The sequence below is a fragment of the Varroa jacobsoni genome, unplaced genomic scaffold (assembly GCF_002532875.2).
Source record: "Varroa jacobsoni isolate VJ856 unplaced genomic scaffold, vjacob_1.0 scaffold_1425, whole genome shotgun sequence".
Lineage (NCBI taxonomy): Eukaryota > Metazoa > Arthropoda > Arachnida > Mesostigmata > Varroidae > Varroa > Varroa jacobsoni.
In genome coordinates this window covers 465,495-486,081 of record NW_019214327.1, presented here as the reverse complement: position 1 = coordinate 486,081, position 20,587 = coordinate 465,495, and the positions used below count along the sequence as shown (strand labels likewise).

The following is a 20,587-nucleotide window of genomic DNA, read 5'->3' as shown; positions in this document are numbered from 1 at the left end:
ATACCTAATCAAATTATTCTCTCTAGTAAATAATTAGATGATTATAATTCACATTAAAAAAATCGGCAAATAAAATGGTAAAAATACCTACATGTGCAGCTTCCCTGGCCGCTCACTGCCTATAGGTCCGCTCGACCGGTGACTGACTCAAGGCCTTCAGTCTTACTTGTCACTACTTAAGAACAAGTTGTATTCCAGCGGGGGTTCCAAAGACTACTGAAATGTTCCATCGTGTTCAACGTTTCATTTATATTTTAACTGGTAATGCATAGTAAAACTCAAATGTATCGATCTTTATAAGCTCGTAGTGTTCGCTTTTCTTATTTTTGTAGATGATAAACGTTTAGAGCGTGCAGTCACTGATAAAATACTATCCCTTGACGATAATCATATTATTACCCGCGGCAGTGACGAAACTAGCGGCCATATTTAAATTAAAAAGTATCCGACAAAAAAAAACGGTAGCTGTGAGTATCTTCAGAAAATTGGTATCTATTCAATACGCTCATTTTTCATATTTCTGCAAACTTTCAGCATCGATGTTTCTAAAGTCCTATCGTTTATACAGCGGTCAAGGCCATCTCAAATATTTTACGAAAGGCGAGGAGCATTATTGCGCTGCGCTCTGATTTTAGAACTTGAAGTATTTGAAAAATCTAATACGGAGTCTCACTCCTGTGAATCGGCATCTACTTCTTCATAGTAGCATTTGAATTGTTACTTACTAATGGTAAATGATTCGAGTTTTACGTTTGAAACTACAGGACCCTTTGTCTGAGCTTTTTGCTCACAATTCAGTTGTGTTTTTTGCATGGCCTTATTCATAAACTTGACCGCATTAAATCACCTGATATAATTGGTGGTACATTAACGAAAGTGATAAGTAGAAATTTTGTTTTACACACTAATCCGGACATAACAAAGTATTAGGATATGACGTTCCCGCCCTATCAGCCATGCAGCATTTTTCAATGTTTACGGACTCCTCTCTGGATTAATTCAATCACTAAACGTTCACCGTATTGACTAAGACGCTATGCGTGCAATTCTAGAACTTGAGAATTCTCTTTTTCTACTTTTTTTAGATCGACGTTATGATAATGTAAGGTTGTTATTATCTTAACTTATTAACTTGTTTACGCGCTCCGAAGGCAAACAGGAAGCGATCAAATTACCACTAGATTTCGTGTTTTATACGAAGTAAATAAATACGCGCAGTTGACCATTTTGACAAGAGAATCATCATGACAATACGATCAAGTCTTATGATTAGTAATCTCTAATCTCTGCGTGAGCATCCGGGCGCTTAGATAGTACGTCTGCTCTGTATTCGTAGATTGAGGTGATGTCAGATTAGTAAACACTTCACTAATCTGACATTACCTCGGGAAGAAAATTCCTTGAATTGAAATGCAATCATTTTTCTGGCCAACCTTTGTGTTTTGCGCAAAAAATTGTGTTTTTTTTTATTATTACTTAAGTTATATCTTATTAAGTTATCCTTTAATGGAAGTTAGACTAACATAATTAAGAGCATATGGAGCAAGATCCGAGTTACAAGGGGAACACATTGAAACACTGAAGTTCCTTTAATTTTTGCTGGGTAACTACACAGGCACATGGTTTGGCGTAGTGGAAGACAAAGCCTTTCTTCTGGTCATTACTTAACGGTTGAGTTTTTTTCCAGAGACCTATCGGAATTTTGTTAGTGATTGATAATAGACGTCCGAACAAATGTTGTTGTTAGGTAGCAGCTACTCGTAACGCTCGATTCCTTTCCAGTCAGATAGCATCACTTTCTTTGACAGCAGTCTGGGCTTTGCCACAGATTGTGGAGCACAATTTTTTGCTCGTATATTATTGTTCTGTGATCCACTTTTCATCACTTGTGATCAAGCGGTTTAAAAGAAAGTTTAATTTTATTGCATTCCTGCAGAGTTTTGCAGGTGGAAATATGATCGAATAAATTTTTCTGCGTCGTATGCCACCCAAATGTCAAGCATTTTTCTCTAGTTAATCTTGTTTAAGTAGTTCTAAGCTGTCTAATGGTGCATGTTCAGTCCCTTGGCAATATCAAGTCTTGCTTAACTTTAGCAGTAATTTCATTTACTTTTTCCGTAATTGGCCAATTACTACGGGAAACGTCTTTTACAGCAGACAGAACCATTTTTGAGCCGATAACGACGTTCCTTCCGATAAAGCATCCTGATTATAAATAAATAGCACGATTTTTTTGTAATCGTGTGTAGCATCTATGCCTTTACCGCAATAAAATTTTGAGATAGAGTGAGTTTGTGCAAAACTTTCACTCATCTTCTAGGTACGACTGCCAAATCTTAGCTTTCAAAGAACAGCAGCATCGACCTGTCGCAATCCGCACCATTCGACATGTGTAATTTTAAAGCTTTTCCGATAACTCAATATACAAATTTAAAAAATAGCATCAGGTTGATGAAACCTACAATTACTTTCCATGGCCTCCTATGAACAAATACGAAAAATATTAAGCAATATCTTGTTATCAGGATAGAGGCTGAGAGCTCTTTTATCGCGAAGTATGTTAATAATAATAATACCCCATTACTATTTCTGAGCATTTGTGTACATGAAATCCTGTAGGATCCTATGTAGTGCTCCATTTACCATGTGCCTAATAAAGTACACTCAAAATACCAAATTCACAAAGTCGGCTATTTATAATTGAAATGTAATTATGCTAGCGTATTTATATATTTAGGCATCTAAATATAAAACAAATTCGAATATACAAAGTAGGCTCATCGAATGTGTATTTTCGAAACAACATAATCCCAGGACGAATCCTGCATAACGCATCTCTTCACAATTTATAAATATCATAGAGAACTTCGCACAAGTATCAAAATAGGTTTTACATTCTTATAGTTGGAACAACTATATTCCGTTGAACAAAATTTGACACGAAAGTATGTCAGTAGTTTGTCACTTTGTCAAATACTTTATTATTTAAAGTTTCTGGAACGATACTGATTACGAAGCTGTTTTATAATTTACAAGTGGGCTCCTGTTGATATGGACATCGCGAGATGACGAATTAAAACCGTTCTCATACAGGTCCTGGGCATCACAGATCTTCCGCAGGATTTACAGGTTTGTTGCATGTTATCACAATTAATGCTGTTTTATAGAACGTGTGTTCCATTTTTAATACGAACATGTAAAAGAGTATATGCTAAAGTTACCGTATTAGAAAATTACAACAAAACTGCCTGATTATATTGTATTCATTAAAGTAAATATCTATATGCATAAATTAACGCTGCCATGTGTTCACAGGCAGCAGTATTGGCGGCTCCATTTAGTTGCGGCCAACTCCCTACACTCAATGCAAAGCTGCGATACAAGACTAAACGATGTACTGAGAGGCTAGAAAATAACGTCCTGAATATACAGCTGTGGAGCGATCTACTAGACTTTCTGGAACAAACTTGCGCGCGATTAAATGGTCACAACTTTTAAACTGAACGGCTTAATCAAACATCCGCTTTCAGATCGGCTAAAGAAAAATCCGCCTATAAAAAAGCGTTCTTGAAGTCCAAATACGTAATTTTAATAATAACTTTTCGTTTGGAAGCTCATATCTTAAAGTATTGCCAAATTTAGGATCCGGTTTGTAAGGAGCCAAATCTCCGTAACTTACCAGTACTCAACTTGCATCTCAATATCGAGAAATCGCAGAGCCTCAATCTGAGGTAACACAGTTTTCGACCGAAGTTCACTACACTTGTACTTTATACACACGAAAGATGCGAGTACAACAAGTTTGCAATTACAAACCATGCAAATGTATATCGTTATAATTTCCGGTGCGTGCGAGTTGCGTCTTTCAGAAAACGATCGTTCAATCAAATAACCTATTTCTACACCGTCACATACGTTCCTCTGATCCAATTTAAGGACAAGCACATAGGGTACTCAGACTAGCAAGGCAGATACTAGAAGGCATTATAGAATCCCGTGTGGCAGTGTATGCTAGCTAACTTCAATTTACTGTCAATTAACTACGATCTTAATTTTTTCTCGGAGCAAATCAAAGATTTTATCTCATCTAGGGGTTCTGTAAGTTATGTAAGGAAACTGCAGGGTAAAACTTTGCAGAATGTTATTTCCCTAATCCCCCATCGAAATATAGGGCGAAATAGTGATCCTGAAAAATCGCATCAGGCAAAGTTGAGCAACAAACATCTATGACCTCCAGAGTGTATCATAAAAACGATCTGATCCCTTCGCCGAGCAAGCTCACTGGACAGTTATGCATCACTTAAAGGAAAAAACGAATACATCAGGCCAGTTGCACACAATCTAAGTCTATGGAAGGTTGCTGCAAACATCTGTAGTAAAGGAAAAAAACTAGTCATGCTCTATCAGCTTAGCAGGATTGGGGGGGGGGGGGGGGTAAGCTACAGTTTGTGTAGGCCAGTTGTTCATAAAGGTTTATGAACAATCGAGGTGTTATTTTTTACTCGAATGATTACTAAATTATGTTAATACGAAGAGACTTGCTGATCGATGACGAAAAGAACCATTTTCCAATTGTATAATAGAGCCAAGGGGAGCCTGTTGTACTTTCCTAAAAGCAAGGCGCTCACTAAAATAGCAGGACGAGGCCTAACAGTGTTAGTCGTAAGGGCTTCATTTATCTTATCGTAACCCTAGTCTTTTTACAAGGCTCTTGAGAAAAGGTCTTTCTTTTATGTACTAAACATTGCTTTAGTAAAGCACAGGCGAAAGCATTGGTTTCCCTACAGTTTCGCACCATGCTAAACTCCAACTCCTGCCGCATAGCTATTATCCAGCGTGCAAATTCTTTACCTGCTTAAGATGCTAAGAAGCAGTTGACATAGGTAAGTTGCACTCTTTCAATGATACCAAAGGCCCTGGAAAGCAATCAGCGCAATCATGATAACAATACTGAAAGGGAAGAAAACCTTGCCAAGCAAATTCAGGCTATCATTGAAAATCGCATTGAAAGAGAATCCCTTGAGCTACTGTTTTGTGCTAGAGCTCGGAATAGTATTCTCCCAATAGTTTTTAAAAATAAAGGCAATAAACCATAACTTTTTATGGATAATCCTTCTTATAGTTACTGTCAGGTTCCATATAATTTTTTTTCTGTGAAGACCCCATTTTTTAAATGGTAATAAAACTGTGATTGATAGCTAAAATATTCGTTTATTGATATTGAAGTACATATATTTATAATAACTTACTATAATAAACTAGATGCGCTGTACTCTACCATACATAAGAACGTTTCACGAGCCGGTCTAAAGCTGAGGTCCTATTGCGCTTTTTGAAGTGGGCAACCTAAAATCCAAAAAAACACATCTTAAATCAAGACCTCTTAACGAATGTATAATGCACCGTACTATTGCCACTCTCCGGTTTTTTGGCGAGTCAGGATACTTAGGGTTAGGACTTGTGGGCAGCGAGGAGCACGATGCATATCACAAAGTTGCTTATCTAATACAAACGCAATATTTATCAGCTGCATGAAATTCCTGCAATTGGGTAGGCGATTGTAAAAACAATGAACTGCATAGTGCATCACTAGATGTCTGTTAGATCGATCAAATCCTTTTCAGGTCTCATTTGTTATGGCTCCCGTTTTTTAAATTTGAAGTCGATTTCTGCTAATCTTCAATTCCGTTTTTCTAGATTTTCTCAGAGTGCTAAAGCCGACAGTAGATTGAGTGGCAACGGAAATCGTTAGCAAACAGTGGCATCGCCGTCAACAAGTAGACAAGCCTGTTACGGGTCGGCCAGCGCAATTCCAGGGCTCTTTTTGGGAATGAGGGTTTTGTCCGAATCAGTTGCTCGACCGTAAGGTTCTCCTAAATTATGCTCACACCATATGCGGCGCCCGGTGCAACTTGGGGGTCGAAAAGTCGCACAGTAGTCGAGAGAGCTATCAAGAGCTCTTCGCATCTTTCTTTAATATGCTGGAACAGTGGAGAAGCAGTGACCGTTATACGAGATCGGTTAACGTACGTCAGGGGTCGACAGTTAAACTGTGGCACAAGCCACAACACTGCCACCTTTTTCGAATTCCATTGCCTCGGCCTTGATTAAATTGACGGTAGGATATAATCTAGCTAAAGCTTGCTGCAGATGGGAGTGATTGTTTCCGTAAATATGTGAATCGTCGACTTCCTAGTGCCTCGTATCTAGTTGGGTAGATCTTTAGGCAGGACTGAACGAGGGAGCAAGTTTCAGTTATCACTCTGCGTGACAGTTGCGGTTTGAGGGAACACCGGCAGCTCCAAAACCCCATTATCTATTTTTTCCTAGAGTACCGCGAGCGATAAGCAGACGTCAGCGAAAGTACTTAGGACTAAATACTTTGAGGTAAAGTCAAATTCTGTTTTAAGGTTCACAGATACTATTCAAGTGTATTGTCGACGGTACTTGATGTCGACGTATAGGCCGCTGCATTCTGTATCGTTCAAATAAATCCTTCTAAGTCCATGTTGCTTCGTGAGTATCACAGTCACATTCTCTAGGAACGCGTTTAGTCTTCTTGCCAATAGATAGGAAAGAAGTTTATAGCAAACAATTTTCTCTACGATCCCATCTCACAACGCCTGATTTGGGTCGCTTTTGCCTTCATGGATAATAACAAGCTTTGAATATCTTCATTAAAAGGAAAGCAGTTCAGAACGAAGGCATCTTTCGAACAAAGCGGTCCAACACGGCGCCGTCCATAGGACGCCTTAAAGTCTTCATTTCGAGTACTGACTCTGGCTGCCTTTTTGCGCATAAACTCCCGAATACCTTACTGACTGTCAGAACGGAAATTTCTAAACCAAAAGTTCGTATTCGGGTATTGTCTGTTTGTTCTACCCTATGCTGAGCAACGAGATTCCTCAGGAACAACGTTATTAAATGGTTAGGCTTCGACGAAGTTGCTGATAAACGCTATTGAAATGAGAGAACGCGACGCGGGCCAAGCCATTTATATGGCTGTAGCTCGGCTTATTTTATAAGATCAGCTTATGTGCTATTTCGGATATTTCTTGCACTGAATGGTTTATGTTTTTCAACAAATCACCTTGAGCGCTACAACCAGGGGACCCGCTGCAAGATGTTGTGTTGTCAGTATATTATTGAAAGCATGTGGGGCACGGTAAACAAAGTGGAAATTGTAGTCAAACCAAAACCGATGTCTCCTAGAGCGGGCAGGACAAATTCAAGAATGCAAGGTTTCGACAAAATAACGCGCATCGTTTTATCATTAATCGAATTTTAGAGGGAACTTCATGAGCTCGTTTCAGAAGCTTTTTCGAGCCTAATTCACATGCTAAAAGTTTATTTCTCCTAGCGCAATGGTCTCAAGGGAAGCTTGAAGTTAATTAGACCTAAATTTGCGCTTGGAAAGCTCGATAAGGGCTAGTACTGTGTTGCGCTTAACTACTTAGCAATAATACTCTATCAGCGTGTTCCGTACGGCTGATGTACGGCTTGAGGTGGACTCGTTCAGAGGCGCGCTAAGATCTTTTGCCACAATGACGAAGGCGCCAGAAGTAGGGTGAGCCATGGCTTCTATACGTGGGTCAATGGGTATTTCTTGTCACTTAACCGCACGTACGCCGCCGCAAGCCGTATCTGTGAGCCACACGAGGCAATAAATTGTCTTCCATAAGGCGCGACGACCAGCGCTCGGTGAACGATGTGAAATTCCGGTAAGCTGCATTGGCCGGTTGCGGGTGTTTCCGTGCGGACATAGATACCGAATGTATCCCAGGCTTCCGGTACAAGCGATTGTAGTTTAGAGAAATGGAATTCGAAGCTTGAGCATGGCCTGTAGTTTCAGCACGATTAAGCTTGATTCACAAAGTTTTCAAGCGTCGATGATGACCGCAGCCGCGACAATTTCATGGTGGGTAACACAGATCGTAGAACCGAATCGAACATCAAGGAATGCTCTTTCAAAGTTTAAAGTACTAACGATGCTTTGGTGCGCTCTCTACAAAACACACAGAGGCTCTAGACTGTGGTATCCAGACCAACATTCTGTACTATCGAGTTTCTTCGTGGCAGACTACCGATGGTAAGGACCTGTCCCTGCAATTCGACTGCGCCCTTTCCTTGGAAATATTTTTTAACTTCATACCAAGGACGTTCGATTCTCCTGATATATATGCAGCCTTCTTAGCTACATTACCGTTATTACTCTCAACGACATGACACCTTGTGATTTAGAAAGATATAGCAGAGAAGTACGCACTGTCCTAAATTGTTTTTTTCGGTAAATACCTCATTACTAGACCCAAACAGCAGAAGAGATAGGTTACGTAGTTGAAGATCCAGGTGTAGCTCTTTCAATTTCACAGCAAGCGACCCAACTGCTGTTATAAATTGTTTTTCCTGGAATTCCGTGCACTCACGACAGTTTGCCTGTAAAAAGACGGCCACCGGACCATTCAAATTTTGGGGTACTTTTTGGGCGTTTTTGATGTCGGAAATTTTTGTGCTCATTTTTTGGCCCACTTAGGACTCAGGGGCCAGAAAGCACTGCTATTTGTTTAACACCGCAGCTGTTCCAATAGTCGTGTTCTATGGATGTTCAAAGAAAACGTTTGCTGCCGATTGTTGTGCGCATTTCTCACAACAGACACAGTGTAAATACTTGCACTAGCAGAGACCGGGTATTCTAGGCGCTCATCGATGCACGAGCTTCTGCCGATTAACATAACCTTCAGAAATTATGGGATGAGTACGGAGCTACCTAGCACACTTCCGCATGATTCGGACATACAAAGGAATCAATACCAGTGCATTTTTTTTTAGAAGATGTAAATCAATTACTACTCAGCATAACCTTTTCACAAATGCCTAAGCAAAGTGATTTTAAATAAATAAATATGTATTATAAAAAAATAAGAGAAGTTAGGAGAGAGTAGATTACATTTAAATGAATTAAATAATTTAGAAAATGACAAAGGACACTTGTCTCGTGTAGTGTATATTTCACCCGTCTTGAATAGTACTTAAGGATTGGTTGGCGACGAACTATTATCACACTCCGTGTAGGAGAACTTTGTGTAGCCATTCCAATTGTATTGTAGAATGAGTAGCTTTAACTTCTAATTACTCCAATCTTTTTTTAAACAGAATTTATCCATGTTACCTGCTGCTACATGGGCTCTACATTTTGATGCCAGCTTTCGGACAGGGTCCTATGTGGAACGAGGTATGTAACACGCTTTTAGTGGTAAAGCTTGCTTCTAGACAGTAAATCCTCTGCATCGTTAAGTTCATATCTTGTTATCTTCGCCACGAAACTATATCCAGAATTTTGGAGCGTCAATTTTTTATTTATAGTATAATATATTATTATAATTACTATAAATTATTATATAATATATTAACAAATCATTTTTATCGAATAAAACATGAAGAATGCAAAACTGTGTCATAAATTCGGACGCAAGCTATAGTATCTTCTGAACTTCGTTGAAAATGTAGGTGATGGACATATGTAACGATAGCTTAGACATGTAACGGCAACTAACCGTTTTTATATCGCTGCGAAAAAAAAATTGAGGCATTTCCATGCAAAAAGCATTGAATTCAATGTTTGACCCCTTTGTGAATTATTTTCGGTACATATAGGGAAAGGGCCCACCAAAAAGAAAAAAAACTCGGGTGTTATCATTTTCTGTATCTGTTGATTCGAATGTGCTTCCTCGGAAATTGATATGTTATTGAAGTAGTGCTGATCTAACTAGTTCTAAGCGGTTTTCGTACTGACCTAACCTAACGACCATCATAATTCACGATGCAACCACATTATGGTTAAATTATGTTCTAACTAAAATAAAATTGTCATTGTCATAAGCTTTTTTCAAACAGATGCAGACCTGTCATTTCTCGTACAACTTATAAATCTAAAGTTCTGCATAAGTTCCTTATGAATTGCCTGGCTTACAGATGTGATAGGTTTTATTTATATAGTTATTTCACTTCCTAGATGTTTTCGAGATTCCCGCTTCGATCAAATGAAGGCGTACAAAATTCACACGGGGGTGGATTGGAATAGCTTGTTCTTGGTGAGGCTATATTTGACGACTCTCTACGGCAATGATCTCGATTTAAGCAATTTTTATTATTATTATTTTATATGTGTTTATATTGCTACACTTTTGCCAGCTTTTCTGCACGAATCTTTATTTCCTACATATTTTGAACGACAGAGCTGCCCCCCTAAGATATGTGCTGCCACCAACAGGAAGTATGATATGCTGAAGAGCTTGTTGTTTAGAATTTCTATTCTATTTTGAAATACAACGAACTACTCGAATATATGTTGCGCTGCCTCTGAGCCTATCTACTCGGTACTGATTGGACCATCGGTGTAGATAAGGGCATTTTAACGAATAGCTGCTACCGAATAAGCCTGCGTCTATAATATACGTTTGCTTCTTTATTCTAGGTATTCTCAAATATCCGTCGAAACGTCTATGAAACAAGTTGGACAAACTTAATATTCGTAAATAACTTTGTGCAGTGGAGTGACAACCTTATGCTCCACTCATGGTTCATAGCTGTCAATATGCAGCTCTTCATAGTAGGAGTGCCATTAGCACATGCCTTGCGGCGTCGTCCGCGTCTAACGAGCGTCATCATGGCAATGGCGTCATTGCTCGGGTGCGTCGTCGTTTGCATCACACTTGCTGTGAATGAATATCCACCTGCTATGCTTATGATGACCGCACAATATGAGTAAGTAGACATAATATTTACATAGAAATAGCGGATAGAGATTAAAAAGGTTGGGACACATACGTACTTCATAACGAATTTGAAATCTGGCTTCTCTCTTTTTAAGAACGGTATACATTTTCAATCCTGCCCACACGATGTTCAAAACCAATAATCATAACCTAGAAAAGAGTATCTTCCTATGAAACCACGAGGTGCCAACTCATTTTTTCAGTTAAACGGCCAAAATTTATAAAAGTGACAGACGTCATTTACTTAGTAGCTGACTACACGAAAATGGTCGCTTTTGATGAGGACAGACCATTGAGAAGATCAGGACACACGTGTCCCAGCTAAACAATAAAAAGAAGGTATGCGAACACATTCCAAGCGAAGCTTCATCTTTAAAACTGAGTTGCTCCACTCGAAATTCCGATGTATTTTCTTTCGCACATTGCCAAATCTCTTAGCAGGATTTGAGTAGCCCGCTGGCGCTATCCCATCAATTTTCATGAGAATGACCATTAATCATAACACACACTGGACAGCGATGAGGCAAAATAACATATGCTATTGAGGGTAACCGTGAAGGTGGACGAGAAGGTGAAATAAATTCCTGCATCCAGATCTTCGCGACATCTAAGTAACGACTCTCTTAGGTAAATCAGTTTCAATCATAGCTAAGCAAGCGCGCACAAAAGCGTCTGAATACGTTGAACCAGTCGCGATGGTTAGACATTTGTGATTAAACTCTCCAGAATCTAAAATGAGAAGGATTAATTGGATTTCTTTAGAGTTTGTTTTGGAGAAGTTTAATACCGAGTTCTAGCCAGTGTGGATCGTGAAACCGAAGTGAATTCAGTACATTCAAGAAATAATAAAATAACAGAAATTAACGCGACGATGGGAAAATGCAGCAGACTTGAAAAAAATAATTTCTATGCATTTCAACCTTAGCAGCGTGATGCACTTAGAACTACGACGATAGAAGACGATTGTCTTCTATCTTCTGTGACTAACTATTCAGCAATCAGACGAAATAGGTGAGCCGCTGAGGAAGCGTAGCTTCTTTATAATGTACTGTTCAATTTACCTTTTTTATCAGTACCTTCGATTGGTTCTGCTGATCGTTTCAACTTCGGAACAGGACACTGTAATGAGGCCAATATTTTCTAGAATCATAGGTAAATATAGTTTCTATGCCAGATATTTATTTTCATCATGAAAATGTTCTCGCCCTCATCCCTAAGATAAATGGGTCTCTTGTCTAATCTTATGATTTGCTTTAATATATCTTCACCGTCCGTCTGCTTGTTTCTTTAAATTATACTGTATTTGTATTTCAGCAAAGCGGTAAATTTCATCAGCTATGTCTATTATATGCCGTATACACACCTTGGACCTTTCTGTATGGGAATGCTTCTAGGCTATCTACTCACCGAAGGATACTCTCCAAAATTAAACACAGTACGTTGTTGAAATAGAAACGAATACGCTATGGTAAAGACTTGTTGAAAAATAATATATGCAGCGATGAAACATCTAAATAAGTACACTTCAAGTTGTAGTTTATGTAGTGGGTTTACGTTTAAATATATATTTGAATGTATTGATTTCTTACAATGAAGAAACGTGGCATAAGTACTCTTGAGCGGCCTCTAAGTTGCGTAAACTTCATGACATTACCAAACCTGTAACACATTGACCTATACCGTTTGTATCTAATCTTATCGAAAATAATAACATACACACGTAGCATTAACACATAAGAAGCCCGCTTCAACATAATTGTTAGGTTGAGTCGATTTGCGCTCGCGGACATTTTTTGCAACAAACGCAAGCCATTATGTTTGCTGGAGGTTCGTTACTTATAGTTGGACTTTACTTTGGAAATCTTTGTTAAGCCGACAATTTTGATCCGCTCAGTTTTTTGTTTGATACGTTCAGATTAGGCTTCAGTGGATCTATACGTATTAAGATCACTTTATTTATAAGGATGTTCACGAACAGGATGAGGTTTTGAAGGTAATTAGCAAATGACAGTTACATTGAATCCATTATAGATGTCTTCTTATATGAAGCTAGATTTCAAGACCAATATCGGTTTAGGCTTATATTTACCACCATACCCTATCTGACAACGATTCTCAACGAAAACAGTTTACATTATTCTCATCCGATTCCTGAGTCGTGTCGTTTTGGATAACAGTATGCACCATATAGGTATCTCTGAACCATGCTAATAATATTATGCAGTTGTTTTTCTACATATGTTCTCAAAATGTTCAGAAGCTTATTCACGATTCTGTTCTAAACACGGAACACCTAAATTGCCTAACATGATGGCCACCACATTGATGTTTCCAAGAGCAAATTGATTTGCTGCCTTTTCTGCGACCTTGGTTCACTACTATTTGTATGTACTAGTATGAGTGTACTGTTTGAATCATGGCTACTGAACAAACTAAGCAGGATAACAAAATTTGTTTACTTTTTTATTTGCAGGGATCTTTTTAAATATATAAATTAGTCTACTAGGAATTGCAAGTGAAACCTATCTATTAGGCCCTTCTGCGACATAGTGGACCTTCAATTTTTGGCTTTTACAAATATTATTTTTTATCTTTGTTTCTATTTAAGGACTAATATCTGTGACTTTTTGCGACTTGGATGATAATTTATTCATTCTTCTGCCGTAGAGGCTTGGAATAGGAGCATACATGAACTTTTTGAGGTCTCGATCGTGTCGAGCTTAGAAGAATTTTCCCTTAGAAGCTTAGAAGAACTGTCAGGATTTTGAAAACTACGTAATCTGTAAGACAAAAATTTGATGAGAATACAGAATTAAAGAAAGCCTCTAACTGTGACATTCTGTATTTTTGCCATCGTGGTTCTTGCGGTTTTAGGTTGAGCGTTGTCGTGCAATAGAAGCATTTACTTTGACTTCATAATCTGAGTGCTTAATATAGATTGTCTTCATCAAAGTAGTACCATTTCAAAACACGAGGTTTACTATGGTTCAACTGAACGACCTAATATAATAAAACACAGTAGTTCATACGACTGAATTTCATAGTGTATTGTTACATATGTATTACATGTAAAACGAGTTGAATGACGCAGTAAATTGGAAACACCTTTCTTCTATATAGTGCAACATCCTTTAAACCATATTTGACTTGCAGGTTCAAATATTGCTGGGTAATATCTCAGCACTTCTTCTGATGGCAGTCTCTGTATTCGGAGCATATCCATTTCGTGCAGGATGGCCAATCGACTACAAATGGATTGTGCTATATGGAGGCTTTCATCGAATTGTTTGGACTGCCGGGGTAAGAAAGCAATAATGCACCATTACGAAGTGCCAATTTTTTTATAAATCTTGAGTACGATCATGGAGGGGTGCTCTTATCCCTAGTTTCCCTGGCATAGCTATAGTATTATTGGTAAGCCCGATACGCGCCTATCTTAGCTTCCGTTGAACTAATTAAGTTGAGTGGACTTCCTGTCACGGCTCAAAAAATGTTTTCGATTCATTCATTTTATCTACGAAAGCGTTAGTGTTCCACATAACTTTAAATTATTAAAGTTTAAATTATTAAATATCTTAATTGAAATTGCACAGGTCAAAGAAAGTACCGCGTTCAATCACTGAAGTTTCTGAGACTATGTAATAGCCCAAAAGATATAGGAATTCTTAGAAAGCGAATTAGCCAGAAAAAAAAACGGTTTTTAGCATTTAGGACAAGATATTTTTACCTATGTTGCACTTGTATTAATAATTTTATTTGGACTTAGGCGTCCCAGTCGTTTGATTTGCTGCTGCTAGATGCTCTGCGCTCGGAAAATAGATCTGTGTTCTAGTGACCAACTAAAAACCGAGTGGTACATGTACACGTTCAGTAGCTCGCATTGACTGTTGTTCGCCGTAAAAAGTTGGGAATTTTGTCTCTTCGAAAGACTGCAAGATAAGTAGAGGGCAGCCAAATATATCAGGACCAAGCAGACTGTTTCAAAATATAACATAGTTGTGTGTATATTTCATTTAAACTAGATACGCTAATCACCGTGAACTGAAAAGTAGGTATGACACTATCTGACGTCAAGGCACAAAGGTTTGACTTCAAACAATAAAAATCGTTTCACATCCACTTCATTCTTAAGTATACGAGTACATACATGACGTCACACCTTTCGTCTGGTGACTTCTAGCATGACATTCTATAAACTAGCTTTTAGTCGTATTTATTTCTATTTTACGAGAATAACATTATATATTTTAAATTAATTATGCTTCGAAATAAAGCTTTCCGCACGAATATATGGAATCGAAAAATGATAAAGAACTGAAAAATGTACGCAGTAAAAATTAAAGCAACATAAAATATAATGCTGTGCACTTTTGGTATACAGCGAAATAGCATGGTATCTTTTAATGCCGAAAATTATCTTGAAACCTTGCGTTTTGTGTTGTTCTGTTTTACGGCAGGTATGCTGGTTTATCCTAACATCTGTAACAGGCCAAGGTGGAATAATTTCAGCGTTTTTGTCTGCTGACCTCTTTCAGCCGTTTTCAGTGCTTTCTTTTACAGTTTACCTCCTTCACCCTGCGCTTATTATTGTCTACGTCGCTCTGACAAAAGAAATTCAGCAACTCGACCACTTCTATATGGTAAAAATGCTAATTTCTGGCATAAATACAAGCCGTTCTTTAATATATTTGACCTCCAATATTTAACAAAAACACATACGGGTTTAGGTGCCACAGGAAAAATCATGCATTTGTGTTTAGTGTTGTTCCATTCATTTTTTAGATTCCTCAAGGGGTCACAGAGTTGGCGTAGAAAAGCAGATGAACGAAGCTTTTCAATCTTCTGAAGTTGAGCTTTTTCACTTATACATACGCGTTGAAGTTCTACAGCGTTTCTCGAATCCATTACTTGAACACCGTAAAGCTAATGCTATTATCTGAAAGCTTAGAGGTTCGGAAGCATAAAGCTCTATACGGTTCGATCATGTAATTGAAATGTTATTACATGTTTTAGTTAATTTATTTTTCCAGCCAGCTTTCACTATTTACTGCATGAAAGACCAAAGTTACAGTTACGCTTTTTGAACTTCGGCTTATTGTAAGTGGCAGATATTGTTAAACAGAACACTTTTTTATTGAACAATATTGGGCATGAGAGTTTGAGTCAAAGATATGCGCTTTTAATGTGAGAAGATAGATTGATTTACAAAAAAAAAGCACCGAAATCGACTTAAATCAATGCTGCAGATCTATGTATTTTAAACGCTTCTTTAGAAAGAACTATTTGCCATGTTTGTAAGCGAATAGAAAACGAAAATCTTTACATTTTTGCGCAAACAGTTGCAACAGTCTAGTCATGGCTGTTCTATAGACGACAAAAATACTCAAAGGTCCAAAGGCACACAAGTCTATATTAGATAGGGTTTAATAGAACAATTCAGGTGCATTCTCTGAGCTTATTTTTTGAGTTGTAAGCCAACTTTTATTATTTACATATGAAACATTGTAATTCCACAAGCTAGCATATTTGAAATGTAAGTAAGCTTAATATAACCGCGTCGCAACCACTAGGTGTTTGCACTCATTTTATTTATCTTTTTATGATTTTTAATCATCGTTCGAACAACAAACTTTGCCCAGGAAAGGCCTTCTCCTACTTTCTAATGGAAAATGCGTTTCTCGATCATAGAGTGACCTGTCGTCCTTACCAGTCTCTAGTGACCCACTTTTCGACTCACACTAGGTTTGAGAAACGCATATTATCCACACCAAATTGAACAGTCGATAAGGTTTGGCATATATCTACATGAATAAACGATAAAAGTGTATACAACCCCTTAATATATTATATAAAAATATAAAAACGCGTAATATCCCTTAAAACACTGAATTTAAGCAAACAAAAAACCGCGAAAGAGCCATCATAAGATGCAGTATCTAAGTTAGATGTTATGTCACGTTCGTTACGGTAAAAATTACAAATCTTTTTTGATCGAAACTCACCTAGAAATGTGTAGCTAATAGTTTCCACCGTTGGTGATTCTTAGGGTACAGCTTCGAAAGTTATGAAATATATATCTAAAATCAAAGATGGTTGTTTGAGACAATGATGATATTTTATCCTAAGGTATGTCCAGAAAACGCGCACATAAATCGTATAGATATGGAAAAAAATTCCTGAATAGAAAGTAAAAGATCAATGTCGATATATTCATACTAACGCATAGGGCCATTGCTACTTAAATGCAACATTGCTTTCTATGTATATCGTTTCAGACTGTCTTGTTTCTGGGAATATGGACGTTGTCACATATGGCCGCCTACGTAATGTGCACAATCGCAGAATTGCCTTTTGCGGGACTTGAAAAACTACTAAGGGAAAAACCTATGAACAACCTTAAGATAAGCACCAACAAGAAGCAGAAAGAATCGAGGCGAAAGGATCTTGTTTGCATAGACGGCGTCGCTAGCAATTTCGAGGGTGTCATGGGTCAGTGCGAGCACGAAAGCGTCGGTAAGGTTTCACATTCTATTTTTCGGATTATAGAGCAGCCTACTAAGACATTTTTCATCGGTCAAGATCAACACAGATTGAATCGCCCACATGAACATTATTATACAAAACCGACCATCTGTGGAGGTCTCCAGCCACCTCAAATGACGTCCGGCAAGCTGGATTCGAAGACGTTTGCTAAATATAAGTTTTAAAATGTATGTCGTTATGCTACTGAGGACTGTAAATTATGTATAAAAGAATTCTCAATTTGACTTGCTATCTTACGCCGCAGAGTGACCGTCGTGTGAACGGGATAGGTGCTTGCATATTGTGTACAGAATATACATATAGAGTAAGTAGATTGGGTTATATGGATTAAAATTTGCTTAACGCTGTTCTTTGAAAACAGACGATATCACGTCAGAAAAACAAATTATACTAGTTTATCTAAAACTTTCCTACGATCTGGCTCAAATGGCCGGACTACAATTCTTATCTTTAAGATCGAATGATTTTTTAAGAAAATATCAGTTAAATGCACTTATGTCTTTAGTCCATATAGCCCCACGAGGTATGGCTATTTGGACCAAAGGTGGGGCAATATGAGTCACTAATAAACTAAGTTAAAGAAGCCGATTATTTGACAACCTGGGTAGGAAAACGCTTTTTTTTCTTCGAAAGGCCAATGATAATGGCGCTGGGATCATGAATTATTTATAACCAAGGAAGGTAGGTCAAAGATTACTGTTCGTCTTCCATAAGTCTATATGAGTATTTTGTTGCGCAGTCTGAAATCGGGTCCCTAATCCTTTAACAAACTGCATTGTGTTTGAGAAGTACGATCAACAGTAGCAATGTGCGTACTGCTTTACAAAACCAACTTGATGTATTGAATCCTGTAAAACTGTCATGTTTACATGACAGAATATGTGTTACATGTCAGAATAAATAATTACCCATAGTAAATTCTGATCCATGATGGTGATCGTCCGCAGTGTCGGCAATATTGTTTTGTGCCAATGACATTCTAAGAAAGTCGTCAAAATAGCTTTCAAAAGAAACGACACGTAGTAAAGCAAATGTGAAGATATGATAGGCAAAACTAGTAGAAAAATTGTCTGGTTATTTTCCATTTTATCATTTGACAAAGATTCGGAAAAAAGCAGAAATACATAGCCGTTCCACATAACCTTACTTTTTAAAATTTGGACAAGAGAGAAAACCCGCCTTTCGCTATATATACTTTATACACTACAATGTTAGTAGTAACGTGGAATTTAAATAGCTCCCATGCGTACCGTTTTTAAAAAGCGATGAAGACACCTCAGAAAAAGTGTTAAATCTGTAAAAAAAAAACGTCATCATTAATTGGTTGGAGCAGTTTCGACGAAATTTTGTCCTGTAACTGAAATCAAGACATTAACTTATACCAACGTGAGGTTATGCAACTTGAATAATTCAGTATAATTGAGGCCCCTGTAAACAGAAATCCCTATGTTGGAAATACGCTAGGAGTCAGGAATAACAATATAACAAACGAACCTGACACCACGAAAGACTGCTGGAAAGAAGAACACTTTATAATGTAAAATTTGGTAAAATCTAGAAAAACGGTATATATATATATGCATATATATAAATATATATATCAGGACTCTCATGAACGAAGATAGCGATAGGTCGTACGCCCAGATAATTGTTGAAAAACTTTTAATAAAACCAGATCTACTTTGTGTAATATATCAGTGCATTCCAGGTGCATTTTTTACATGAAAGTGCAAGGAAAATACAAATTACAGCAGCACCGTGGTCTACAATTATCGCGCACCCATTGGTGATATGACCTTTGTGATAGCTGACATCTTGGTCAGGATCAAAACAAAAATTAAAACAATACATGGTCACTTGTTTTTTCGTTAAATAGAACAACGTCCAGTTGTTTGAGCTTTTACGTACTCATGCGCTGTGAATTTAGTGTCCTCTGGTAACGGTGTTAAAAAGGAACACTAATTACGTAAGCTCCTCCTTTAGGGCATGCAAAAATATATCGAAAACAATAATTGTGATATGACTAGATATTTCCAAATAATCGATCATTGAATACAGACAAAACTATTAGTTATCTTCGCTAAGAAACTGATGCACCAAGCGGCATGGCTGGTAGAAAAGAAAGAAAAAAAAAGTTACGGGACATTGTGTCTTCTTATAATATATAAGATAAGGTAACTTCTCCACTATGAGCTCATAATATACACCTTTTCTATTGACATAAACTTTTACCTACTTTGAACAACACATTCTTCTGAGCTTTGTTTGACCTCTCTTTCCTTAGAGCAACTTTTTTGTAGAGCTAGATAACGAGTACTTAGTAATTACTTTCCTGTACCATTAAATCGTTTTTAATTTGCGTTTTGTACATACGATAATAATACGCGATCGCTGTTTCTAAATAGCCAGATGTATGCGTATTTTGTTATGATAGATACAGACCGTGCATGCGATTTTCTGGCTAATAAAATCGATTATGGTGTGTTTTGTATTTCTTCTGTATCTTTTTACGCATTTTCCTACAAAACAGTTGCAGTTCTATAGAGAGTGCTTTATTCGCCACTTGAAAACCGATAAGAAGGGAAACTTGAGCTTTTAGACTTCGATCTGTCAATTATTACCGTCAAGTGAGTAGACTTAGGTTCTGACTCGCCGAGACAAAAAAAGCTTATGTGACAGTTACTTCCAATGCTGCCCAGATATCAAGCAGCTCGATAGAACATGAAAAAAAATGTACAGTTATGAACGTGGGACGTCCCACTGTGCTCCAAATCTGTCTATTTCAAGGTACCTTTTAGCCTTCGTAGTATTACGCAAATTACGTGTTAAGACCCCTAGTTCCACACACTAACTAAGAGTTCAATAACGATTATTTATGCCTTGTTTCTATAAACGTTTGCACAATGATAACCATGAGAATTAGGTTGTCATGGCTTTTAGGCCACGCAAACCTATACCCACAGAAGCAAAAAATGTCATTTAAAATCATATATCATAGATATTATTAGAGTCGTTGAGGCTTGTTTTAGATAAGAAGCAGTGCGCTGTCCAACTTGTTATTAACAAGACGAATTCATCCAGATTCGAACAAAGCATTTTGTGTGTTTTCGTTTAACATCTTTTAACCGAGATAAAATACTTAAACAAATTTGGCAAACTGCGGACAGCAAGGGAGATTTATTTAGCTTTGTAGCGTGTATTTAGCTTTAAAGTAAAAAATGAGTTTCAACCATTTTGCTCTTACGTCTTTCGCATGTATCTCTTTGAAA

At 37.6% G+C, this 20,587-nt stretch overlaps 1 protein-coding gene and 1 long non-coding RNA gene across 6 annotated transcripts in view; one reads left to right on the top strand and one right to left on the bottom strand.

Moving 5' to 3' along the window:
* The window catches only part of LOC111269946 (nose resistant to fluoxetine protein 6), a 93,685-nt gene that overhangs the window by 56,661 nt on the left and 16,437 nt on the right, over positions 1–20,587 (top strand). For 2 of the 4 annotated variants that reach the window (XM_086972295.1, XM_022849877.2), the window contains 7 exons: positions 3,037–3,129; positions 9,154–9,232; positions 10,475–10,764; positions 12,090–12,210; positions 13,929–14,075; positions 15,233–15,415; positions 17,051–19,020. In XM_086972295.1, coding sequence (XP_086828421.1) covers positions 3,037–3,129; positions 9,154–9,232; positions 10,475–10,764; positions 12,090–12,210; positions 13,929–14,075; positions 15,233–15,415; positions 17,051–17,482 — 1,345 coding nt within the window. In that variant the 3' untranslated portion in view covers positions 17,483–19,020. Of the gene's footprint in view, positions 1–3,036; positions 3,130–9,153; positions 9,233–10,474; positions 10,765–12,089; positions 12,211–13,928; positions 14,076–15,232; positions 15,416–17,050; positions 19,810–20,587 lie in introns of those variants that run through there. The other 2 variants (XM_022849878.2, XM_022849879.2) reach the window with 2 other exon arrangements.
* Positions 3,043–17,009, bottom strand: LOC111269948 (uncharacterized). Of its 2 annotated transcripts, none has more exons than XR_002686017.2 (4): positions 16,778–17,009; positions 5,250–5,346; positions 4,852–4,916; positions 3,043–3,156 (listed from the first exon to the last, which is right to left on the bottom strand). It is a non-coding gene; the product is annotated as an uncharacterized LOC111269948 (long non-coding RNA). The 2 variants fall into 2 exon arrangements; XR_002686018.2 differs by lacking the exon at positions 16,778–17,009 and adding an exon at positions 8,296–8,564.